The sequence below is a fragment of the Salvia hispanica genome, chromosome 6 (genome assembly GCF_029641045.1).
Source record: "Salvia hispanica isolate PSC_SH4W2 chromosome 6, Shi_PSC_v1, whole genome shotgun sequence".
NCBI lineage: Eukaryota > Viridiplantae > Streptophyta > Magnoliopsida > Lamiales > Lamiaceae > Salvia > Salvia hispanica.
The window spans coordinates 36,898,127-36,924,791 of NC_142697.1; the positions used below are offsets into that span (position 1 = coordinate 36,898,127).

Consider the following 26,665-nt stretch of genomic DNA (forward strand, 5'->3'; position numbering starts at 1 on the left):
ATTAAATCAGTTAAGATGTGTTGCGATTTTGTTAATACAACTATAAGATATCTTTGCCTAGTCATTATGTGAATTTGTTTCTTCCATCTGTGCCTGTGGGATAAAAAAAGAGTTTATGATTTTTGGATTTATGAGTAGTGTACAAAGTTCTAAATTTTCGATTTTGATTGGATCTCATAGTTAACTTTCAGAAATTCGACTCAGTTTGGATTCATTTTTCATAAGAAATCATATTTTTCAGATCTATCCAGATTAGGCAAAAATCCAAATTCAAAATCCGAATATTCACCCTTAGCCGGAATGCACTAGAAAGCCCACATTGTGGGTGCATGAATCAAAAACTCCTATATTTCCTATCATAAGTAAAAAGACAAATGAATTCATCCAGCTTTTAGATTTTCAGTTTCTGTAAATTCTAATACGTGCAAGATTACAAATTTAACTAGCAGCCGTCAAATATCTTCTCATCATCAATAAAAGTGATACTTACTTGACATACACACGCACACAATAGTGCCGTTTAGAGCTCCCAATTTCGGCAACGGTTTCACCAAAAACTTCTTCAAACAACCAATTAAACCTTATGTTTTCTGGGACTGGCTACACCCCTACCCATCAACCTGCATTGCACATGCTAAATTACTCAAAAAAACACTTCAATCAGAGAGAGAGAGAGAGAGAAGCTCACACGTAAGAAGAAACAGGACGGGTTCTCTTTGTCTCGCGGTTCCGCTTGTAGCAGCAGCCAGAACTCGAACTATAGCACTTACTGCAGCAGCTAGGGCAACTTATGCAACAACTCGAACACCTTGGCCAATGAAACCAATGGCCACAGCTGCAGCTACACATCCTAGCACAGCACAAGCACCGACATATTGGACATTCTGACTTGCTCGTCCTGTGCCATAATAACAAAACTCATATAAGTCATACTCGGAAAGGAAATAACAGATCAAGAACAAGGGGACTCATGATGGAGGAACCGAAGAATCCTTAGACCTCGAGAGATTTGAGTCTGTGTGGATTCTTATGAAAGCCTCGGGAGGATCACATGTTGGTTGATGAGAAACGTCTTCTTTCACGTCCCTTTGCGACTTCTCTATGGCTTTTGCTGCAGCAGGGGAAGTGTGTGATGATTTTACTGATTGATGCAACTCCCCTGACTTGGGAGATATTCGAGGCAGAGATGCTTCGGACAGGGATAGTTCCCCAATGTCTCCACTTATACTCAACGAACGCTCCTTGGAGATACCGTCGTTCTCCATGTGGATGCTGAACAAAGAATCACCCGAATCAAGACTCCACCGGTTTGGACTGTCCGTTGGGGCAGTGTTGGGATCAGAGTCTTTAGGCCATTCCATCACTTGGATGGCAGGGGACTCAGTCAGCACCAAGGGATCGCGAGCAACATCTTTGAATGATCCCGGAGAGGAATCAGCAATGGGGGGTTTCTCCAACCTGAACGGAGGCTCAACCAGAGCAATTTTTGCAGGGCTTCTTCCATTTCCTTGTTGCTTGGTCTCACTAATGCTGATTCTTTCACAATTCACAATTGGAAAAGGCGATGTAGGCTTCTCACCCCAGTTGTCTGACAGATTAGCAATATTTATACTCAATCGCCTCCCGTTTTCACCGCCCATACTCCATAACTGAAATCAATGGTTAAACGTCACATAATATTTGAATCCACTACTTATATCTGTTTTTTAAGTTCCAAAGCATTAAACTAGCTGAGACTATGAAGAAACACAATGAAGGGTTGCAGTTAGTAAGATGAAAAGCACAGTTATTCCACTCTGATTACAGATATCTAACTACTTAACAATAGTTTATAGCCAAATGTAACACCACACAGCTGAAGATAGTTGTAAAAGTTACAATTAAATTGGAATTTAGCAGTAGACTTGATCTTCTATCACATTTTACAAGTGAAGAAATAACTCGAAATTACTCTTGTCGGCAAAAAAAAATCTCCAAATATACATCGAGACTTCCTGCAGTAAAATTAAAAATAACTAGCTAGCTAGGATCCTGCAATGCAATGAATTAACATTTCTGAGCAACAAAACACCAACATCGAGCCGAAATCATGAAGAAGGACAAAAGTTCTCTGCATAGAGATGAAACCGACATGCAATCGGCAGATTTTTCGATGGAATGAAGCACAAATGCATATGCTAAACCATGGATTTTTACCTCACGTTCGAGCAAGTTGAATTCTAGGTAGGAATCCTCGGTTAGAGATAAATTTGGAAGCAAGGAAACGTGGAAAACACCGAGAATACAGATATTGAGCTAGGGTTTCTGTGGGAACTGAATTTGGGGAAAAGAAATAGGAAGGGAAGGGAAGAGAAGGCGTTAGGCTTTCGGAATGTGAATTTCTTTTTAGTTACAAACCAAGTTCTTTTTGGCGCCACAGTGTCACGTGATAAGCACGTGAAAGAGGATTTCGCAATTGTAACATTTTTCTCTAAAAATTCTGTTTCATTTTGTAAAAGCCTAATTGTTTATATGAAATTAATTTCTCTTACGACTTACTAGTTTTATTAATATTTCAAAAAGAAATTCATCTCAACACGAATGACCCAAATTAATTAGCAATTTACATAATTAAGCCACATACAAGCTACGCTACGTACATGTGAATTGTGATTATAGAGCACACGAGTTAGTGCTCAATACCCTTGAGCATGTCGATGCACATTGAGAGCATTGGCGATGGCACACATATGCATTCATGATATATTGTTGACGTAGTTAATGCTAGCTCGTAGCCAATTATAGTGCGTCACTTGAGGTGCTTTAATTTATTTATTTTTAGTTCAAATATAAGATTTTTGTTTATACATAGACAAATGCAGGTAATGTGCCGAAGTTAAATGGTATTTTATCAACTTTGTGTGATTTTCAGAAACTAGGAGAGTACTAAAAATAGAAAAAAACATTGGATCTAGCTGAAATTTTATTGAGATGTATAAAATAGACAAACCTTTATCTATCATAATCATACTAAGCTTTCGTAGTGCTCTTCAAGGTTAAAGGAGAGTAGAACATACACTAATTTCTTCAAAGAATTGACGCACGAGTAAATGTATTACTTAGCTTATACTAATAATAATTTATGCATCTTGCATGTTGCAGGATGGTGCACATACATATTAACTCACCAATTTATAAGACATGTTTTAACATACGAACACCGTTATACTATTAACTAAAATTAGAACACAGCAAATTGATTTCCACAGCATCTCAAGAATCAAATTGTGCGAAATGATAAGATGATTTTCCTCTCAAGTTTTATCTCCTGGTCGACATTGAGGAATTACAAAATCTGGATTTATATTAGAGGAAAGCAATCATCCACATAAGCAAGAACCCTGCAAAAATCCAACAGCATGTATAATTCAAAACCTGATTTCATGTGAGGGAAATCTGGAGTATGTAAATGACTTCACTAATATGGTGATATATTTAAATCTACATAAATTAGCAGATTAGCTAAGACCATGGGATTGGGATTAGTATAACTTGCAAGAGTCCTAATGTACTAATGTAGTCAATTTCTAGATTGCAAAAATAATTAACTAAAAACTAACTCAAAAATAGTAACAGAACTGATCTAACTATCCATATCAAACCGATCAAATGTAAAGATGAAGACTTTTTGCACCCAATGTGGTGAACATAAAAACACGTAAGAAAAAGGCGTCAGCTTTTTACCTCCAATAGTCAATGCCGTTTGAATTCCGGGTGTCCCCGCTCGGCTCCAGCCATTGCCTGATCAAAACACACGCATTAATGTCGCTTCAAATGTGTGTTTGTGTGAGAGAGAAATAGGAGAGAGAGGAGACCTCTCCCATAGCAGTTAACGGTGGAATTGACGCCGTTACGACACCTACAAACAAACGACTCCTCCACACCCTCAAACCCACAAAACCCACCACTATCCTCACAATTCCTACAATCACTACTCTCATAGGAATCATTAAACCTCAGCAATATCCCATACTGCCACCTCATCGGGTCGCCCTCGCTGCCCCCGAACCCGTAAACCGCCGAGTACGACGAGCACTGCAGCTTCGGCAGATCCAAAACCGAACCTGCAAAAACCTGCATCGGCTCGTACACACAGCACGTGGATATCGGGTCGTGGGGCTCCAACCCGATCCCCTCCACCCCTCTACACGAGTAGAGCCCGCGGCACACGGTCTGGCCCGAACCCGTGTCGCAGAAGTCGGCGTCCGGGTCGAACACGGGCGAGGTGGTGGAGCAGCCTACTAGGGCGAATATGTTGTCCGGGGAGAGGGAGAACGGGCTGCCCGGGTCGAGCGAGAAGCTGCCCGAGTTCTGCATGGACGCGCACGTGGACATGAGCGGGTCCGCCGCGGCGAGGGACCCGGAGGCGTAGTCGATGGACGAGACGTCCAAGTAGGCGTCCCCGGCGGTGGACAGGCGGAGGGCCCCACCGGGGCTGCATTTCACGTAGCGGGAGAAGGCGGGGTGCCCGCACCCGCTGCCTGACCCGAACGGGTATTTGATGGGGATCGGGCCGCACGTGTCGCGGCACGTGCCGGGGAGGGATGGGAGGGGAGGGATGTTGATTAAGAGGAGTGTGAGGAGGAGAATGTGAGTTGTGTTGATTGCTTTCATTTTTGTGAGAACTGGGAATGTGTTTATTATGTATGGAGTAATGTTTATTATGGCATTGGCATCATTTTATTTATTTATTTATTATAAGTATATGAATTCACCTCAAAAGTAGAGCCTTGAGACTATGGGATCCAGCAAAGATTGTTGACTGGGTGCACTCGAGGTACAATTATATTTATGTTTTTTTCTTCTTGACGAGAAAAATTTGTTGTGGATGTCCAAGGATGTGATCATATTTGGAGAATCGAGTTAAATTGGTCTATAGTTAAATAATGTATTTTGGAATTCTATAAAATGCCACTGTTAATACAAATTGAAATAGTTTTCTAGTAAGTATTCCATCCGTCCCCGATTAAGAGTCATACTTTTTTATTTTGGTATGTTCCCAATTAAGAGTCACACTTTATTTAAATAGTAAGTAGGTCTCACCTTCCTAACTCAATTCACTCATAATTTATTATAAAACCAATATAAAAAAATAGATACTACATTCCACTAACTTTTTAACCAATTTTTCTTTATATTTCTTAAAATTCTTGTCCGGTCAAAATGTGACTCTTAATTAGGGACGAAGTGAGTACTGTACGAGAACATAAATTTCCAACAATAGTTTAAATTGTCGGTTTTAGTGATGATTGAGAAATTATCTTTATTCTTTTGAATAGTAACTAACAACAGTATAAGCCCAAGAAAGAATTGGCCCAGTAAGAGTGGAAATGAGAAAAACTTAACAAGCCCAAACACAAAACACAGACATGAGAAAATTAAAAAAGAAAGGGGCATTCCGAGAATTGAACTCGGGACCTCTCGCACCCTAAGCGAGAATCATACCACTAGACCAAATGCCCATTTGTTAGCATCCTTTTACATGCATAACCAAGATTTTAAATTGTGAATCCATGAAGAGTTATCAACAACGTAAATTTTGTAATGTTTTATCCAAGAAATGTACTCCATAACTTAGTGATTGTATATTGTATCATTGTAAATGTAAATTACATTCTCGTTGAGTTACTTAAAATACAATGAACATTGTTTGTGAAAGTGAGGGATAATAACTAGTCAGTCAACAATAAAATGACACTTCAGTTTCATTATAAAGATTGAATAAGATTATTATAGTAAAAGAAAGTTTAAGACAATTCAAATTTAAAAATAGGATATTGGTGTCTTAAAATATTACGAAACTTTCCGAAAACTTATTTTATCCACAAACTTTAAACTTGACATATATGATATCACAAACTAAAGTAGTTGTTTAATTTTTTCCATTAGCGACAAAATCCGGTTACATTTCATTTGTTATTACATCACATAAAATATGGTTACCATTGAAAAATGATAGTGATGTGATTACAAAATTCATAAAAGTCAGATATGGTTATCCATCTCATTTTAATGTAATTATATGTCAAATTAAAAAATCATGGAAAAAAATAATTTTTAAAAAGTTTCGTGATATTAGAATATCAAAAGTTTTTATTTTTATAGAATGAAAAGAATACTAATTTTGTATTTTGTGAAAATTAGAAAGAGTTAGTGATATACGAGCTATAGTTGCTAAGAATGTTAAAAGTAAAATGTACTAGTTCCAATGAAAAGGGATAGACAAAGTGGGACAAGTAATAGAGATACGAGTGATCGGGGTGTATTTTATCATTTAGCTTGGTTGGTATTGAGACCGAAAGATCGACGATTGTTTAGATTTTACCATAGATGCCTAATTTTTTAGGCCCCCTATAATTGATGTTGCAACATAGTCGGCCTTATTATACCTCAATACACATTAAACTCGTTTCTACCACATGAAGTTGTGACCATTAGAAAAGTGTACCAAATACCACGTGTAGTGTCTATTGAAAGGTCATGCATATTGGTACATTATTGGTACTTTTAAGTGCATCTGCGCATGACAAGTGTATTAAATTCCAATTCAATTTAAAGTTTTTGAATACACGTTAATTATACATAGGACAATTTGTACAAGTAATAAGTTAAAGTGGTCCAGTGCCTTAATTTGGACATATTTTATTCGATGAGAGTCTGAACCTCAGTGTCTCAAGTCAATTCAAAGTACTTTTATTTTTGCAATTTTTAATTATTTGATACACAATCATCATTTTACCTTTCATGCAGTGCATTTTTTTTATTATTATTTTGAGGTTTAAGTTTGAATCCGGTATCTCAAATCAATTCCAACTGAATTTGATTTTTTACAATTTTTAGTTATTTGACATATAACATCGTTTTACATTTGTTAGTGCATTTTTTAATTATTATTGTGATGTTTTACCTACGCCAATTTATATGATTTTATACTTTTTAAATACTTCAAAAATAGATATTTTCGATAATTCATTAAATAAGTACTCGTGAGTTTGATAATATTCAATGTCAGTTTAGAACTAAAATAGGTTTTTTTTTCTTTTTATTTTCTATTTTAGTTCATCCCACATAATTATTCAATATTCTATTATAGAAAATAGAGTAAAGTTCCTTTTTGGTCCTTAACATATAACGATTTTTTTATTTTGGTCCATAACATTATCTTTTGAATTATTTGGTCCTTAACAAATAAAAATCGGTCATATTTGGTCTGAAATGGACAGAAATGGTTAAATCTAACGGTCAACGAATATGACTTGAATTTTGACCGGATTAATATTCAATTAACGAGCTTCCCCTTCCATGGCTCCTCGCTCAATTCCGACACCAAAATCCCTAGCGCCACCGATACCTTCATCGGAGTCCCATACATATTCCCTGAAACATCACTGATTGCAAGGCAATTCCTCAATTTCCCAATCTTCGCCATGTCATCCAACATTCTCCTCCACTGCAGCTCCGCCACTTCGCCGTTGTGTTCAACATTCGATTATCTGGTGAGGAAGCAATGCTCCGGCAGCAATTGTGGCTTTGCTGGATCTCACTCTCCCGGGATACTCACGAAACCTCTCCTCATCGCGAATGAAGAATAGTTCCATGTAGTTTTTCATCGCCACGGAAGTGACTCTGTTGTAAGGCAGAGATCCCCAATCGTTGGAGCCGATGTAAACCTCCGGCAGCTGCAACGCCTTCCGCAGCGGCACAAGCACCTCCTTCCTCAGCCGATCCCTCACTCTATATGCATAATACGTCTCCTCCACGCTTTCATACTCCGAAAACTCCGCCACCGGAAACACCTTCTTCGCTATGGTCTCACACAGCAGTGTGATTCTGTCAAACGACGAATACAGAGAGGGGCACCATTTCACGGCGAGGCTAATTCGGTTCAATTTCCCCAATTTCAACATCTCCATATCTAATCTCAACCGATCCGCGAAGAGATCGGAAATGCAATCGTGCAGAAACCTGAAATCGGCGTCATGATTGGCCGCTCTCCTCGCTATTGCTGAATATTAATTGATTTGTAAAAATAAAATAAAAAATAGTTAATTGAATATTAATCCGGTCAAAATTCAAGTAATATTCGTTGACCGTTAGATTTAACCATTTCCGTCCATTTCGGACCAAATGTGACCGATTTTTATTTGTTAAGGACCAAATAATTCAAAAGATAATGTTATGGACCAAAATCAAAAAATCGTCATATGTTAAGGACCAAAAAGGACCTTTACTCTAGAAAATATTTTTACTACATATTACATTATTAGTAAGGCGAGTTTTAGTATCTGTTATTAATATTTTAATTATTTATTTTCCATTCTTTTTCATACGTTGTGAATTTTTTATGTTTCATAATTTTTTTTCAAAAAAATATGTAATTTAAGTTTTTATTAATAAAAAATTAGTGCTATTTGCGATGTCATATTTAATCAAAGTTATAAATAATAAAGAAAATTAATAAATGTTAATATGGTTAGATGGTCAAAATATAAGTGTATTCAGACATTAAGTGTCTCCAAATTTTGTTCGAGTGTATGTGTGTGTGTGCGCGCAATGTGTATGTGTGTCGTGTATCGTGTATCGTCAGTGTACTTACTCGCATAATGTGTAAGTATGTATGTTGTGTATTGTGTGTGATATAATTCATTCCATTCATATTCATTTGTGGTCACAAAACCTAGAAATGGATCAATTAAGAAATATAGTACTGTAATTTCATTTTTTTGGTATTCCATGTGCTTAGAACATTTCTAATGGTATACTATAATGTAAAATGGAGTGGTACTTCAAAATCAGTTACGTTTTTTATTTCTAAGTATAATATACATATCTTTATATTTACACAAATAAATTCAAAATATTTTGTGAGTTAAAATAGGTAACAGGATAAAGAATATTCTTTTGAGTTTGAATTTAAGGTAAATTTAGAGTAAAATCAGTATGACTAAGCAAATGATAAAGAGGGACCGTACCTATTGGCGCCATTTACTTAAAAGGTCCGATGAATTTAGATTACGGGTTCAGTTCCTAACTCAACGGTGACGCTCCACAAATTTGTTTGCCCATTTACCCGGACCCGGATTCTTTCGGGCTGAACCACGATGCTCATTGCCGGCGCCGCGCTGCCTCCGCCGCTCGTGGGACCCAAATCCGCCGCTGAATTCAGCCTAAATTATTCAAAGCAAAGCTTCATAACCTCCGCCATCAATTTTCCCGCCTTTCTTCCTAAAGAAATCGACAGTATTACGGATCCTTTCGCCAGAAAGCTGGCTTCCAGGATTGAGCGAGTGCCCGTCAATGTAAAGCTTTGTATTGCATTACCTTTTTATTTTTGAATCTGCTATTTGGTTCAATTTACTGGTTTTTGCAGTTGAACATTGTTTCAATTTTGTTTTCATCGCCTGCAATTGGACCTGTTTACTCCATTGCATGCTCAATTTGAGAGGAATACTTCTTTTTGTTACAAAATAATGTTTCAGTTCTCTTTATTTGAAGTGGAAACCGGAGAGTGCGGATGAACAGACTCCGTGCATGCGGAGATTTCGATGTTTCACGGGAAATATTTCACTTCTTTATTGGTGTTTGTTAGGAGATATCGAATCTTAGAATTTCGATTTTTTCAATTTTGTTGTTACTTGTCCTTTTCATTTGTTTCGTAAATTTCCACTCATGTATGTATAGAATGTATACATCTGCAAGTTCAAGTTGTGAGATCTAGATGGATATGGGGAAATGTGTATGAAAAGATGTTGACTAGTGTTGGTGTATGGCTTGTAAACTCTGTCATTTCAATTAACTGGAAATCCTCACTTCTGTGTAGCTAAGTTTGTCGACAGCTCGTGTAATGAGTAGCTGCATAAAGCCGAAAGCAAAGCTTGATACAGCCCCGTTAGTTCTTCTTCACGGATTCGATAGGTTTGAGAATGTGAAGATTATTTGGTAATTTTGAGAACATTGCTCTGTTTTTGATTCAACATATCTTACCCTTCAGCTCATGTTTTGAATGGAGATACGGTCTTCCTTTGCTCGAGGATGCTGGATTTGAGACATGGGCTGTTGATGTTCTTGGATGGGGCTTCTCTGATTTGGGCAAGTTCTCTTGATTAAGATTCACTTTACTTCTTAGATATGTGCATTGTATCGTGCTTAACGTTTATTGACGTGTTGTGATTTACTAGAGAAGCTTCCCTCGTGCAGCGTGGCTTCCAAGCGTGATCACCTCTATCAGGTGTGAACTCTCCTATCCGTGACTTCTGTTTACGTGAACACTCTTTTAGGTTATTATTTGCGCATTCATTATGAAGTAAACTTCGCAAGATTTTGGGATTAGATCTAAGCGTGTGCAGTTTCAGACGCTAGAAATGAAGTAGTGTTGCAGAGTACCAAAATCTCACTACTGTATACTGCCATCAAAATGATCTGCCTTAATTGATTCCGTGAACTTTAGGTAACCTAACCTCTTGACTCTTGGGAGAGGTCGACAAGCACATGTTTGGGCTGATTATTGCTGCATTCTAAAACACGTGAAGTTTAGCTTACCGTTTAAGATTGGTCTTTACCCAGTTTTGGAGTTCTTACGTTAAGAGGCCGATGATTTTGGTCGGACCAAGTCTTGGAGCTGCTGTTGCTATTGACTTTGCAGTCAACCACCCAGAAGCTGTAAGTATCGTTCTGAGATTTTCCGTTAATCTGTGTGGATAATCATGACTGGCATTTCCGTCAAATTTCTAGGTCGACAAGCTGATTTTGATTGATGCAAGTGTCTATGTTGAAGGCATCGGAAACCTTGCTACATTACCTAAATTGATGGCATATGCTGGAGTAAGTTCCACAATAACTTGAATGTTCATGTTCTGGTGATTTGCTTCACATTAATTGCAAACTCATGATCAAGCTATGCCATTAGCCCTCTTTCTCGCGCCTAAGAGCTTTTAAGTGGAATTATACATGTATTGTTTGAATTTATATCCTTACCTGCGTTCATGTCGATATATTATCTCTTGGAATGCACAGGTATATTTGTTAAAGTCCTTTCCGTTGCGCCTATATGCGACTTCATTGACTTTCAATACCTTAACATGGGATACCTGTTATGAAGGGGCAAAGGTTAGTGGTAACCTATGATACACTGAAAATGAAAAAAATCTGCACAACTTCATGTTAACGTTTTCTATATGTCACACATTTGATTTAATTTGAATTTATCACTGATGCAGATTGGTCGTCTACACTGTCTCTTGCCTTGGTGGGCTGATGCAACTGTTGATTTTATGACAAGCGGAGGCTACAACGTCAGTGCTCAAATCAGGGATGTATGTATACAATAAAACTTGCACTACAGTTATACTCCAGTCTCCATTCGGAATGATCTGATCTGCTTTCTGCAGGTGAAGCAGAAAACACTGATTATATGGGGAGAAAATGATCAGATTATAGACTATAAGCTTGCAGTGGTGAGTTTTCGTCTTAGTTTCTGTTGCAGGACGTTGAGAATGGAACAAGTGATGCATTATTTCTTTTCCTAAACAGAGACTGCACAGTGAAATACCAAATGCAATGTTACGCCAAATACCAGAGTGTGGCCACATCCCTCACGTAGAGAAGCCTGCTGCTGTTTCAAAGTTAATAGCAGAGTTCATTCGAGCTGAGAGCAAGGTGTGTATGGTTGCTTGAGGAATTAAAGACTTATAGTTTCGCCTCTTTATGGACTTGATTTGGTGCTAGTGAGTAGTGACCTGTGATTCTTACAAGCAATGATCCTATCGTCTCGCCGTGAGTGATTCCTTTCCACAATTTGTGTCTGCAATGATTTGATTATTGATCTGAGAATATAGAGCTTTACTATGTCGTTTGCAAGCTATTGAACAAGCTCAAGTGCTTTTATTTTTCTTCTTGAGGAGAAAATTTTATTGAGGATATCCGATAGACGAGTTGTGGATGTAACTAAATAGTTAAAACAACATAAACCCAATGAGAGTGGTCGAGTGACATAAGACTCGTCCATCTTTAACAAAATGGTCAAGAGTGAATGTAACTGTAAAACCCAATAAGCAATCAGCCCAGTATTAGATGAAATCCGGAAAATCTTATGAAGCCCACGAACTTTAAATGAGATTACAGCAAAAGAAAGTTTTAAAACAATTCAAATTAAGAAATTTACATACTGGCATATTTATAAAAATAGATTTCTTTTAAATGAATAAATAGTTCTTACTAGTATTTAATTTTTGTTAGTTGTGTGTTCATAGTTTTGGAAATGTAGTGACCACCGAGTCTACGATAATTAAATTGTGTTTGGGGCGAAAAAGGATAAATGTAATTCCATATGAAGGAAGGAGTACCAAGTTACAACTGTATGGATACATAATGCATGTGACCATCCTATATTTAATTAGTTGTTTGCTACTCCCTCGGTCCATAAAAAATAATATCATTTATAGATGACACGGGTTTTAATTAAAAATTGATTAAGTAGGAAAATGAAAGAAAAAATAGATAAATTAAGGGAGAAGGAATGAAAAAGGGATAAAGTATGGGAAAGGAAAAAAAAGTAGGTAAAATATGAGATATAAACTTTTCACTTTTAGAAATGATTATTTTTTATAAACATCCCAAAATGACAAAATTGAACTATTTTTTTAGATGGAACGAGTATTATTAAAGGGATACAAGAAAAACAAATAATACTTCCTCCCTCTCATAATAATAGGTAAAAATAGGTATGTGCTAATACAAGTTTTAATACAATTATACGAAAGTGATTGGAATGTTATTAATAGAGAATAAGATTCAAAATAGTAAAAAAAATACTTCATTCATTCATGAAAAATAGACAAAGTTGTAAGTGACACGAGTTTTAATGTGTAATTGGTAAAGTAAGAAAGTGAAAGTGACAGAAACAGTAGTGGAATGAGTGTTAGTGTTAGTGGTGTGAGGTCCATATTATAAATGATGTGTATGATATTATTTATTGAAAACTTTCCATATTTAGACTCAGTTCAATTTTGAAGGACACTTCAAAATTGTAAAACTAGTCTATTTTTTCGTAGATGCGAGTATTATTTTTATGTACGAAATGAGTGAGAAAAAAAAAAATCCCTTCTTTCTTAAACAATGTCGGATCCAAGTCCTATAGGTAATTTGTACATCAATATAACTAATAAGAATAATTTGGTATCATTTGATACGAAAATTTGTAATCTATTGGTTTGCTTAGTTACTCAAGATAAAAGTAAGTTGGGATCAGTTGATAGTATTAAATTTGACCCAAAGATGCTCAAAATCCGCGACAGAAGTATATTGGGTCTATATAGAGTAGAGTTTTCAACCGAACATAATGTCGCGACTCTTTAATTTTTAATTGACTTGTGTTCATAAAAAGATTAATAGGAATTAATGAAGTGAAAAGCAGACTAGCATACTGCAATTTTTAAAGCAAAAAAGAATGATATACATGTGCTCATTCTAATACACATGTACTGAACTCGGATAAGCTCGAATGGAATTATTTTCATATGTATACCATAAGTATTTTTATAAAAAATAAAAAAAATAGAAACCTTAAGTATTTTTATTTATAACAGTTGTAGTATGCTTTATTAAATGTAGATACTTAGATTTTGAAACTTGATTTTTGTTATGTGTTTTTGTTATTTAAGGTAAATGATTTTTCTGAGATATTTTGGGATAATTGCAAAAAAAAAAGAAAAATGAAAGTTATTCCTTTATATTTACAATTTTAAAAGTTGTGATCGTGCCAATCAAAAATCATCTTTGAAGTTATGATTTTATATTGTGAAACTGACCAAAATTAAACGAATAGACTAAATAAAAGTAAATGAAAATTTGTGATTTAAATGATAATTTTTTTAAAGTTGTTTTGATGACTTTCTTTTATAGAGTGATTATGTCATATTTCTAATAATTTTTTATATGAGATGAAACTCTTTGTTTTATAGTTATACTTGAACTATTTTTTATTATTTTTATAAAAAGAGGACAGAAAAGTCAATGAGATTGTTAAAGCGGGACGGATGGAGTATCCTGTTCAAGTCGCTCTCGTGTCGTATCAAACTAAATTGTAATACGTACTTTAATACATGGCCGACAACTTTTAATAAAATATGAACATGTATGAAGTTAATGGGTTGAGTTCCAACTTCCAATAAGAATACACGATGATTTCATTTCGGATTAGGATTTTAGCCTTATTTGGTTGGGTCGATATCGAATTTACCCGATAATGACTATTTGACAAGCCTAATAAAAATGCCCTTAAGATAAATGAAAATGAAAATAATGTAAAGGAACTTAAAAATGTGACTACTCGTGATATTGACCTAATATTGCTAATAAAATACATTCAGATTCGAAAATTTAGAATCTCATTGTCCACATACTTACTTTTTAATTCACTCATAGTTGTATTTTATTACAAATCTTCACAAATTTAAAAAAAATTAAAAAATACTCTTCAGGGGCATTTTCGATCAAAAATTAATTTAAACAGTGAAAAAATACTTTAGGAACCTAATAAAAACACGTATAGTTATTGATTAAAAATGTAGTGTAATAAAAACACATGACAGATTCACAGAAGGAAGGGAGCAGGTAGAATCATTTAGGGGGTCCCACCCGGCCTCATAAAGGTCCGATGAATAATGGTTTGTGAAGCCAAAATCCTAACTGAACGGTCCACAAATTTGTTTACCCATTTACCCGGATTCTTTCGGGTCGACCCACGATGCTCTTAGCCGGCGCCGCTCTGCTTCCGCCGCTCGTGGGACCCAAATCCGCCCTTCAATTCGGTCCACATTATTCTTCCAGGCAAAGCTTCATAACCTCCGCCACCAATTTTCCCGCCTTTCTTCCTAAAGAAATCAACACTATTACGGACCCTTCCGCCAGAAAGCTGGCTTCAAGGATTGAGCGAGTCCCCGTCGATGTAAAGCTTTCTATTGCATTACCTTTTTATATTTTAATCTGCTATTTGGTTCAATTTACTGGTTTTTGCAGTTGAACATTGTTTCAATTTTGTTTTCATCGCCTGCAATTGGACCTGTTTACTCCATTGCATGCTCAATTTGATACTTCTTTTTGTTACAAAATAATGCTTAATTTCTCTTATTTGAGCCTAAAGAAGTGGAGAGTGGAGAGTGGAGAGTGCTGATGAAGAGACTCCGTGCATGCGGAGATTTCGATATTTCACGGGAAATATTTCACTTCTTTTTTGAATCTTCAATTTTGAATTTTGTTGTTACTTGTCTTTTTCATTTGTTTGGTAAATTTGAAGTGAGTTGTACAATTGGATTCTACTGCATTAATATCTACTCACTCATATATGTATAGAATGTATATATCTGCAAGTTTAAGTTGTGAGATCTACATGGATATGGGGAAATATGTATGAAAAGATGTTGAACTAGTGTCTGGCTTGTAAACTCTATCATTTCAATTAACTGGGAATCCTCACTCCTGTGTAGCTAAGTTTGTCGACGGCTTGTGTAATGAGTAGCTGCATAAAGCCGAAAGCACAGCTTGATACAACTCCACTAGTACTTCTTCACGGATTTGATAGGTTTGAGAATGTGAAGTTTGTTTGGTAATTTTCAGAGCATTGCTCTGTTTTTGATTCTGCACATTTATCCTTTCAGCTCATGTTTTGAATGGAGATACGGTCTTCCTTTACTCGAGGATGCTGGATTTGAGACGTGGGCTGTTGATGTTCTTGGATGGGGATTCTCTGATTTGGGCAAGTTCTCTTGATTAAGATTCACTTTACTTCTTAGATATGTGCATTATATGTTGCTTAACTTTTATTCTCGTGTTGTGTTTTACTAGAGAAGCTTCCCTCGTGCAGCGTGGCTTCCAAGCGTGATCACCTTTATCAGGTGTGAACTCCTATCCGTGACTTCTGTTTGTGTAAACACTCTTTTAGGTTGTTATTCGCTTGTGTTCATTATGAAGTAAACTACCCCATATTTTGGGATTAGATCTAAGCATGAAGCAGTTTTAGACGAAAGAAATGAGGTAGTGTTGCAGAGTACCAAAATCTCACTTCTGTACACAGTTGTCAACTGATGATGCCATCCTCTAATGTTCTGCCTTAATTGTTTCCTTGAATTTTAGGTAACCTAATCTCTCGCCTCTTGGGAGAGGTCGACAAGCACATGTTTCGGCTGTATATTACTCCATTCTAAAATACATGTGAAGTGTAGCTTACCATTTAAGATTGGTCTTACCCAGTTTTGGAGATCCTATGTTAAGAAGCCGATGATTTTGGTCGGACCAAGTCTTGGAGCTGCTGTTGCCATTGACTTTGCAGTCAACCACCCGGAAGCTGTAAGTATCGTTCTGGGATTTTCTGTTAATCTGTGTGGATAATCCTTTTGAACAAACTACTGAGTTCCCTATTCTTCGTTTAAATTTCTAGGTCGACAAGCTGATTTTAATTGATGCAAGTGTCTATGCTGAAGGCACAGGAAACCTTGCTACACTACCTAAAGTGATGGCATATGCCGGAGTGAGTTCCACAACAACTTGAATGCTCACATTTATTCTAGTGATTGTTGCTTCACATTAATTCCAGATTCATGATCAAGCTATAACATTAGTCCTATTTCTCGTGCCTAAAGCTTTAAGTGGAATTTTAGATATGTATTTTCTGAATTTATCTCTTTTCCGGAGTTCATATCGACTGATAAATCTTCAAGAACCCTATGCCAGACTCGATTTAATATCTCTTGACATCTAAGTCATATTCATCTGCTGCACAGGTATATTTGTTAAAGTCCTTGCCATTGCGCCTCTATGCGACTTCATTGACCTTCAATACCTTAACATGGGATACCTGCTATGACTGGGCAAAGGTGAGTGGTAATCTTTGATACACTGAAAATGAAAAAAAAATCCGCACAACTTCAATGTTACTGTTATTCTATATGTCAAATATTTGATTTCATTTGAATTATAATAACCCTTATTACTGATGCAGATTGGACGTCTACACTGTCTCTTGCCTTGGTGGGCTGATGCAACTGTTGATTTTATGACAAGCGGAGGCTACAACGTCAGTGCTCAAATCGGGGAGGTATGTATATAATGAAACTTGCACCACAGTTGTACTCCAGTCTCCATTCGGAACGATCTAATTTGCTTTCTGCAGGTGAAGCAGAAAACACTGATTATATGGGGAGAAAATGATCAGATTATAGACTATAAGCTTGCAGTGGTAAGTTTTCGTCTTAGTTTCTGCTGCAGGACGTTGAGAATGGAACAAGTGACGTGTTGTTTCTTTTCCTAAACAGAGACTGCACAGCGAAATACCAAATGCAATGTTACGCCAAATACCAGAGTGCGGCCACATCCCTCATGTAGAGAAGCCTGCTGCGGTTTCCAAGTTAATAGCAGAGTTCGTTCAAGCTGAGAGCAAGGTATGTATGGTTGCTTGAGGAAATAAAGACTTATAGTTTCTCCTCTTTATGGACTTGATTTCGTGCTAGTGAGTAGTGACCTGTGTTTCTTACAAGCAATGATCCTATCGTCTGGTCGTGAGTGATTCCTTTCCACATATTGTGTTTACGATGATTTGATTATTTATCCGAGAGTATAGAGTTTTACTATGTCGTTTGCAAGCTATTGAACAAGCTCAAGTGATTTTATTTTTATGAAGGCGAAGCGATTCATCACCAAATTATTTAAATGCATTAGCTGCATTCAGTGGCACAGAACCATAAATTTAAACAAGTTGGCTATATTTTTTTTAATACAATATTTCAATTTTACATATAATGTCTTCACAAAAGTTGAAACTGAGTAACATTTTCTTGTGTGAAACCTTATCCCAAAACTCACAAAATAAATATTGGCGCAGAACTGCGACGCGTAAATAAATGAGTACCAACTGTAGTTCGGTTTCAATGGCTAGTTGGAGAGGTGTGACTATGACTAATTATTACATGATTCCATTTAGGATTAAGTTGTGAGATTCAATCTCATAAACCAAACACAATACTAGTTAATCCTGAGATAAAATCTTGCAATGTTGGACTCAAAAAATGTGTAGGTAATTATGCTGGGTAGAGCTCCAAAACAACGAGGGCAATTTGGGCATAAAACGGGAGACGACGAAATGAACGAAGCCGAGAAAAGCTTATACCACCACTTTTCTCCGATAGTGTTTTGCCAGACTCGCTGAATTTATTGCGGATATCACCGAGATCCGGAACTTTTTGCCGGGTTCACCAAGAAATTCGGCCGCTACCAAATGGTGGAGAAGAGGGGAAAATGACAGGTTTTATGGCCTTTTATGTCGCCACAAATAAAAGTAAAGGGCCCAAATGATTCAGCTGTAGGCTATTAGTAATAACCACCTCTGCACATTCACAACAAAACCAGTGTCGCCACAACAGCTATATGTGGGAAGCTTTGGGTTGAGGATAGAATCAGATAGGGTAAAGGTGCCGACGATCGGGAGCAGCTAACCTTTTCTTGTAGTAATAGTGGTCCGGCACCAGTCAAGCCCTCGCTAGATTGGCGACATAGCCTCTACATTGATTCGTCACTATCTACATTAGGTATGCTTTAAAGTATAGTACTCCCTCCGTCCACGATTAGGAGTCCCAGTCATTTTTGCACACCTATTTTATAAAAATAATAAAAAATAGTTAAAGTGGAGAAATTGTAAAATAAAAAAGAGAATAATGTTGGGAAGACTCTTGTCAACATTATTATCTCTCTTACTTTACTATTTGTCCACTTTAACTATTTTTTATTATTTTTATAAAACGGGTGCGCAAAAGTGACCGGGACTCCTAATTGCGGACGGAGGGAGTACTACTTTTTATTTACTCACAAGTAAGAAGAATATAAAAATAGTGCTTTCTTTTTGGAGAGTTTGAATTATGAAAACATAATCAACTTTAAAAAACTATTCCCTCCGTCCCGGCTAAGATGACACATTGCTTAGCCGGCACGGGATTTTAGGAGTTATTGGTTAAAGTGTTTAATTAGAAAGAGAGAATGTGGGTGTAAGAGCGTCCACTATACAGGAGCCGCGGCCGGGCCACGGGAGAGCCGCGAGCCGCGGCTCCCCTTTTCCGAATTTTTTTTTTTTTAATTTCTTCTACAAATATACCCATTTTTCCCCAATTTTTTACACCATTCCAATCTCCACTCTTTTCATTTTATCACCAATTATACTTTTGAAAAATGAGTTCCGGCGATGAGTTCCAACAATTGGTGGATAGGGAGTTCGATGAACTCGTTCAAGAGGTGCAACGGGAAGCAGAAGAGGAGGAGGAGGAGGCGGCGGCGTTCGTTCACCCGTTCTATCATCGGCGGACCATCTGGCGTGACCATATCGGGGCACACCATCGGTTGGTAGAAGACTACTTTGGCGATAACCCCCGTTACCCAGCAGAGATTTTCCGTCGCCGCTTCAGAATGTCGCAACGGCTATTCATCCATATAGCGAATACACATTGGCGCAGCGGTACAGGTGCTTCACATTGCGCAATGATGCTACCGGCCGACCCGGGTTGTCGACATATCAGAAGTGTACCGCTGCAATTAGGCAGCTTGCCTATGCCGGACCCGCTGATATGTTCGACGAATACCTACAGTTGGGTGAAACAACTGCTCTGACGGCGCTGAGGCAGTTTTGTAATTGTATCCAGACCATCTTTGGTCCGGAGTATCTACGGAAGCCAAATGTCGATGAGTGCCAGAGATTGATAGATATGCACGGGCGAGTGCATAACTTTCCGGGGATGATGGGCAGCATCGATTGCATGCACTGGGAGTGGAGGAACTGCCCGGTGGCTTGGAAGGGGCAGTTCACATCTGGATTCAAAGGAAGACACCCAACAATGATACTGGAAGCTGTTGCTGACTACCGACTGTGAATCTGGCATGCCTATTTTGGTGTCGCAGGGTCGAACAACGACATCAACGTACTAGATTCGTCCCATCTCTTCAATGATGAGTGTCGGGGTGAGGGTCCGACGGTCAGATTCATGGCCAACGGGACGCAGTACAACAGGGCATACTACTTAGCCGATGGGATATACCCTCGTTGGCCCGTGTTTGTCAAGACGATCCGGCAGCCGGTTGGGCCGAAACAATCCTATTTTGCAGCCAAACAAGAGAGTGCCAGGAAGGACGTTGAGCGTGCTTTTGGTGTCCTCCAATCGCGATGGGGCATTCTTCGGTGCCCGGTTCGACAATGGCACGAAAATGATGTCGCCTCCATCATGTATGCATGTATCATATTGCACAATATGATAATAGAGGACGAAGGATATTCTGCAGAGAACTGGGCACCGGAAGAGGGTGCAAGTACGAGTCACGGTGTTGCAACCGCCCCACTGCAGATGGGTGTACCGCGTAGTGATGCATACTTGATCCAACGGTTCGCCGATATGCGGAGGGAAACATCACATACGACACTGCAGGCTGATATGGTAGAAGAGGTTTGGAATCGTAGGGGAGGAGGGCGTAGAGCGTGATATGCGTTGGGAAAGTAGTTTATTAGAAGTCAAGAATTTTCGTTGTATAATTTTACCCCTTTGTATAATACAACGAAGATTTTGTTTTAATTTTAGTTCGTATGCATTTTTTCAATTATTATTGTAGTAGAATTAAAAAATAAACAAAATGAAAAAAATTAAATTTTTGGTGGCTTGGCCATGTCCACTATAGTGGGAAACATGGGCATTGGTGGCCCGGCCACGATTTTGTGGCCTGGCCACACTTTGTGGCTTGGCCCGGCCATGTATAGTGGACACCCTAAGTATTAAAGTAGAGAGATAAAGAGAGATGAATATTTTAATTGGAGTGAAAAAAAATGGTTGAGTGTATTAATTGGAGAGAGAAAGTTACCAAAAAAGGAAATATGTCATCTTAGTTGGGACAAACTAAAAAGGAAAACATGTCATCTTAAGCGGGACGGAGGGAGTATCAAGTTTCAACCAACTTTAGGGTAGCTTTGGCTAAATGACGCTCACATATATATGACAGCGCATATCACACAGCCTTTTCAGGCTAATTTGTAGTAGTGATATGCATGTCAAATTTTCTTCAAATTTTAGTTTTGTAAATATCAGTTTCAAAATCTGGCATGTTTGTTATCGAACTACTATTAATTTGTTCTATTTTTTCATTTTTGGTCATCCACCAAAATTAGTCGATGTCTATTTGTAACAAGTTTATCGCTCTAATAAGGTGGTCTTCATTTTTCATGAACAATCATTTTTTTTCTCTAGCTATCTTTCTCTTATCAAATTTGTATTAAAGCACGTGTCTTCAAATATCAAGATTTTTTTTATGGATAGAGGTAATATTAATAAAGAACAAAATTATTTTTCATAGATAGAGGTAATATTAAAAAAGAATAAGACTAAATGAAGAATATGATGTGATGGAAAGAACCATAACCATAGAAATTATTTAATTTAGTGTCACATAAATAACTTATCAACTCACGTCAGGGACAGAACTACCAGCGGCCAAGTCACCGCTCCAGCGTGGGCTTGGTCGGTCCCATAATCCTCTCAACCATGGTCGCCCACTGCGCCGGCGCCCTGGCGCTCCGGCTTTATCGGACTATTTTCTAAAACACGCCCAGATTTAAATAATTAAACCCCACATGCCTCAGCATCCAATGAGAAGTTCTCTTTCATCAATTATACATTTTTATTCTATTCTTTTAGTTTATTTTTTTTCCTTCACATTTTACTTCAATTTTTTTTAATCAACAGGACACTTGTCACCAAATCGTCCATATTTTAATTCTTTATAATATTTTAATTCTTAGAATATAAAGTCTGCACTCACTTTAATTTCAATCAATTCACCTTTTTTAATAGTTTTTCATAAATAAAATATTTCAAGCACAACTCTATAATTAATTTGCACACAATCTCCATCTATATAATAATCAATTTTATTGATTTTATGATATAAATTATTTTTATTATTTCTAAAGACATGAAATCAATTTTAGTAACAATAACAAAATTAGTTTTGATTCTAATGTTTCTGTTTATAGATGTATTTTGATAATGATACATTATTTAACTTAATTTTTTACTGAAGAATTGATAACAAAGAATGATAAAAATAAAAAAAAATTTAAAATCATATAAGTTTTAATACACAATTGATAACAAAGAAAGATATAAAAAAAATACTATTGAAGAATTGTTAAGTAGAGAATAAGCCACATTAGAGATAAAAAAAAGTTTTCTGATAAAGAAAGTGCATAATTTTCACTGACGACCTAAAATAAAAAGTTCTTATTTTTAAAGGACATATAAAATATTTCTATATATCCATGATAACTTGTTTTCGAATTTCAAATATAATATTAGTTTTTTAAAAATTTGAGTGCATATTTTTATTTATTGGTTTGGTTTGATTTTTAAAATTTAAACCAAACAACAAATCAAATTATACACTAGTGTATAATTTTTTAAACATTTCTAGTATTATTTTTAATATTTTAATAATACTATTATTATATATGAAATTTCTGCACAGCCTAATTTATTTTTCTAGTTCCGTCCCTGACTCACGTCAACACTTTGGATTGGTTGCAAAATCAAAACAAATTGAAATGTAATCACATGAATCTTAAAATTTTGCTGCTTAGAATCTAGGCTCAGGCAACCCTAGATATTTCATGAGATAGCTCGGAAGAGAGACGCAACAAGCATTATTGCTGAACTTATGAGTGTCACACTATTGGCACTATTACTCTTGGGACCGCTATATGCATATGCCACACCAGCCGCCGGGTCAAGTCTCCCGCCAGGGACGGTCGAGGCTTGGCCCCCGCCAGGGGTGGTGGTAGTGCCGCCACCCGTGCTGCACAACCAAAACTAAATTCAATAATGATGTTGAAGGACGAGATACCAATTAAGGTTGACACAGAATATTTTCTCTAATTCTAAATAAGGAAAAACTGAAGTTCAAACCTGGGAGCTGCCTGGTACACACATGCACTCAAGGGCGGAGGGAGGGTAGGGCCAGGGGGCCCATGGTCCCCCCACCAATTCTTTAAAAAAAAGGGGTATTTTAGTAATTTCACGTTAATTATAATTTATAATATATATAATATTAAAAATAGCTTTCAACAAAATTTATATGAACTGTTTCTCCTTAATTTAGCTTTCTGCTTCTGAGTTCTTCGCTGTAGGTATGTAATTTGAAATTCTTTATTTGATGTGAATGTGTTAATAGTTTTATATATATACTAGTGTGGGTACGTCCCAAACTCCCAATGTTATTAATTATTGTTTGCAACGGCAAATTTTTAGATTTGAGCATATTGTATATTTTGGTTACTCTTATTCTTTTAGTTGTGAAGTATAAGATGAATTTTATCCTTTTTTGTGTATGATTTTTATTTTGCTAATCTTAGTACAGAAAATATCAAATATTTTGCAAACTTAATCAGTTTTGACTATTTTTGTAGGTATATGGATTGTTATTTCAAAAAACTTTCTTCCATTGATTCTTTGTCAGTTGAACCTCTACTTCCGTTGAGCATATTGTCTGAACTTGAAAGTCAACTTGAGAACTTTATTTTCGATGTGCGATAGATGAAAAGTTTTCACAAATATCAAGAATCAGTTGTCTTTCTCAAAGATGGTTTCTACAAGGAAACATGGAGTTTTTCCAATGATTTATTTATTGGTTAAGTTGTTATTGATCTTATCAGTTGCCACTGCGTCAGTAGAAAGAGCCTTTTCAGCAATGAAGATAATCAAGACGTCTGTACATAATAGCATGACAGACCAACTATTAAAGGACTGCTTAGTTCCTTATATATATAGAAAAGGACGTGTTTGTTAAACTTACCAATGAAATTATTATGCAGCGATTTTAGAAGATGAAGAATAGAAGATAAATGTTATGATGTGATTATATTTAACTTTTACATTTTGAACCTTATAATTTAATTTATATAATTTGTTCTGAAGTTTAATTTTGGACCCCCCATGATTAAATTTCTGGCTTCGCCACTGCATGCACTGACCATAGCTGCAAATATTACAAAGAATAATATATAAAAAAAAATGTACTTATATAATTTTGATGAAGATGGTTAATTACTAAAGGGGGCAGACTGAGAAAAAGCAGCAGCTCCTTGAAAATCACAGGTTGCACCAAGTAGAGATTTCATCTGATAATAGCTATTAACAGCGTAACTGCAGTGATCTTGGAGGGTGTTTGGATTGTAATCAGCCCCGTTGGGAGGATTGGCGAGCAATCAGCTCCGTTTCCGCAAGCATAATCGAGGGTTTTCTGCAGCACGGTGTCGCTTAGCCCTGACTTGCACACGCAATAGGCTGCATCTGCAAGAGAAGAGAGATGATGAGTTGAAGAAGAAGATTCATTTCAGAGCTAACAAAAACTTTTACTTTGTTTTTACCTGAAGAGGCAGCCAAGGCTGAGAAAATCACAAAGCTAAACACAAAAGCAGTCATCATTATTCTCTAACAAACTAAACAAGCTCAAATGAAAATTTATACTAGAACAAAATTTTGAACCAATATGAATGGGAAAGATAGTGGTATTGTACTTATTTGGGTTACAATCTTTTTGCATTTTATTTAATTTACATTATATTTCTTCTCTATTTTGGTAATTTGTCTATGGATAATTCTATATAACATACCTTATTTTTGGACATAATATTGTAGAAACAAACGAAATAATCATTTTGATTATATTTTTGTAAATTTGTATGGTTGGTATTTTGTTTGCTGACGTTAGGACACGAATTGAAGTGTAATGAATCTAATTTCATATTTACTGGAGTTTTATAATTTTTATTATTGTAGTGATGTTACTAAAATGATATTTGAACTATCGCATTCGAAATTGTTGGCTGGTTTAGAATTTGCAATCAAATTTGGGCAATTATATCATTCTAGATTTTCGTTTGGTTCAATCTGGTTAACTATATATTCCCCCCTTCCCTTAAATTTTATCTCATTTAGACCGGACACGAGTTTTAAGAAATGTAATGAAAAGTGAGTTGAAAAAGTTAGTAGAATATGAGTCTTATTTATATATATTAGTTTTATAATAAGTTAGTGGAATATGGGGTCCACTACCAAAAATGGTAAAAAGTGAAATAAGACAAATTTTATGGGACGGACGGAAATGAAAAAATGAGACAAACTTTCAGGGACGGATGGAGTATATCAAACCTCGGTAGTTAAATTAGTTATTAGATTGACATGATAACGACCTGAATTGCTAATGCCAAACATGAACACGATTTATTAAGGAAATTCTTATCTGAATAGGAATTCGACCGGATACATTCAAACCAAAACATGATCCGCACACGAAACAAATCTGTTAGCGACACGTTCTATTTGTGCTGACACAACATGATATATAGTAACTACACGAACTCGACAACACAAATCACACACAGAAGGAAATAACTACTATATATTATAAAAAAAGATTTTATTGTTATTGATACTCCCTCCATCCACGCTGGGGGTGGTGGTGTTGCCGCCATCCGCGCTGCACAATGATTATTATGACATTACAACCAATTAAGCTTTCGGTGATGACATAGCTTGATGACTTACTTACATAGCATTATCAGACGTCAACCAAAGTGGCGTAACATTATATGCAACGAAGCGACATTGTATTAGACTAAATTAATTTTTTTGCTAAATTAATATCTATATTAAAAAAGAATGAGATTGAATGGAGAGATTGAGAAACATGATGGGAGAAAGTTCAAAAAATGAATTATAATTAAGCATAACACGGCTTTGTTTTGCAATTTACAATATGACATTGTTTTGGTTGACGTCCGATAGTGTCACATAAGTAATCCATCAAACAATAGTAGTGTCAGAATTTTGATTGATTGCAAAATCAGAATAAATTAAGTTTGATGATTTACAAATAAATTTTTAAGTTGATACGTAGATATTTTGGCGAAAGTTTAGAAATTTATAGACAAATCCCCCACCTTTTCAAAACCATGTACTCCATATTGTTATAATTTACTTTCTCTAGAAAATAAACTTTCCATTGCCCCTATTACATTGAGAGGTGGAGTAGATTAATAATTTGTTTTAAAGTGCAATAGACATTGCATTTTCAAGCTAAATCAACTTACTTAGAGATTTATTAAAACGAAAGCATTCTTATCATTAAATCACTACAAAAGGACATAAAAATTGATATGCAACTACTAGCATTTGAATTTTTTTAAAATAATCATAATTTGAAACGCAAAAGAAAGTGTCCCTCAGTTGAAGGCAATTAATTTATCTTAATCTTTTGCTTTTTCAGACGCTTTTATTTGTGTCCCATAACTTTAGCTGAGACACTAACAATAAAGACAATTTATAAAGTGTTGGTTGTATAATTTGACACACAAATTAGCATTTTTAATAGCATTAAAAAGTGTCGTTATCCCATTTTTTTTTCCAGTGAATCTTTCATCAAAATTGGATCTTATGCCTAATGTATTTTACCAAAAATGACATTTTATTACTACTGCATTCAATCACGATACACAACCAATATAAATACAACACCACATTTAGTATTATTCTATTTAAATAAAACTGTACACCGG

General features: G+C 36.2%; 3 protein-coding genes, 1 non-coding gene and 1 pseudogene across 4 annotated transcripts; 2 read left to right on the plus strand and 3 right to left on the minus strand.

Moving 5' to 3' along the window:
* Positions 1 to 684: 684 nt before the first annotated feature.
* Positions 685 to 1,650, minus strand: LOC125206773 (uncharacterized; annotated as a pseudogene).
* Positions 1,651 to 3,074: 1,424 nt separating this feature from the next.
* Positions 3,075 to 4,670, minus strand: LOC125208025 (uncharacterized). Its single transcript, XM_048107569.2, has 3 exons — positions 3,855 to 4,670; positions 3,724 to 3,780; positions 3,075 to 3,380 (listed from the first exon to the last, which is right to left on the minus strand). The coding sequence occupies exons 1-3, from the start codon at positions 4,651 to 4,653 to the stop codon at positions 3,346 to 3,348; spliced, it is 891 nt and encodes a 296-aa protein (XP_047963526.1). The 5' UTR covers positions 4,654 to 4,670; the 3' UTR covers positions 3,075 to 3,345.
* Positions 4,671 to 5,429: 759 nt separating this feature from the next.
* On the minus strand, positions 5,430 to 5,501 carry TRNAP-AGG (transfer RNA proline (anticodon AGG)). Its single transcript has one exon. It is a non-coding gene; the product is annotated as a tRNA-Pro (tRNA).
* A 3,547-nt stretch (positions 5,502 to 9,048) lies between these two features.
* LOC125207854 (alpha/beta hydrolase domain-containing protein VTE7-like) lies at positions 9,049 to 11,957 on the plus strand. Its single transcript, XM_048107354.2, has 10 exons — positions 9,049 to 9,338; positions 9,860 to 9,954; positions 10,031 to 10,128; positions 10,218 to 10,267; positions 10,603 to 10,698; positions 10,771 to 10,860; positions 11,053 to 11,145; positions 11,256 to 11,351; positions 11,427 to 11,492; positions 11,569 to 11,957. The coding sequence occupies exons 1-10, from the start codon at positions 9,141 to 9,143 to the stop codon at positions 11,710 to 11,712; spliced, it is 1,026 nt and encodes a 341-aa protein (XP_047963311.1). The 5' UTR covers positions 9,049 to 9,140; the 3' UTR covers positions 11,713 to 11,957.
* A 2,723-nt stretch (positions 11,958 to 14,680) lies between these two features.
* On the plus strand, positions 14,681 to 17,660 carry LOC125207529 (alpha/beta hydrolase domain-containing protein VTE7-like). The gene is made up of 10 exons (XM_048106910.2): positions 14,681 to 14,983; positions 15,522 to 15,616; positions 15,693 to 15,790; positions 15,880 to 15,929; positions 16,285 to 16,380; positions 16,472 to 16,561; positions 16,815 to 16,907; positions 17,033 to 17,128; positions 17,204 to 17,269; positions 17,346 to 17,660. Exons 1-10 carry the CDS (start codon positions 14,783 to 14,785, stop codon positions 17,487 to 17,489), a joined length of 1,029 nt encoding a protein of 342 aa, XP_047962867.1. The 5' UTR covers positions 14,681 to 14,782; the 3' UTR covers positions 17,490 to 17,660.
* Positions 17,661 to 26,665: the final 9,005 nt, after the last annotated feature.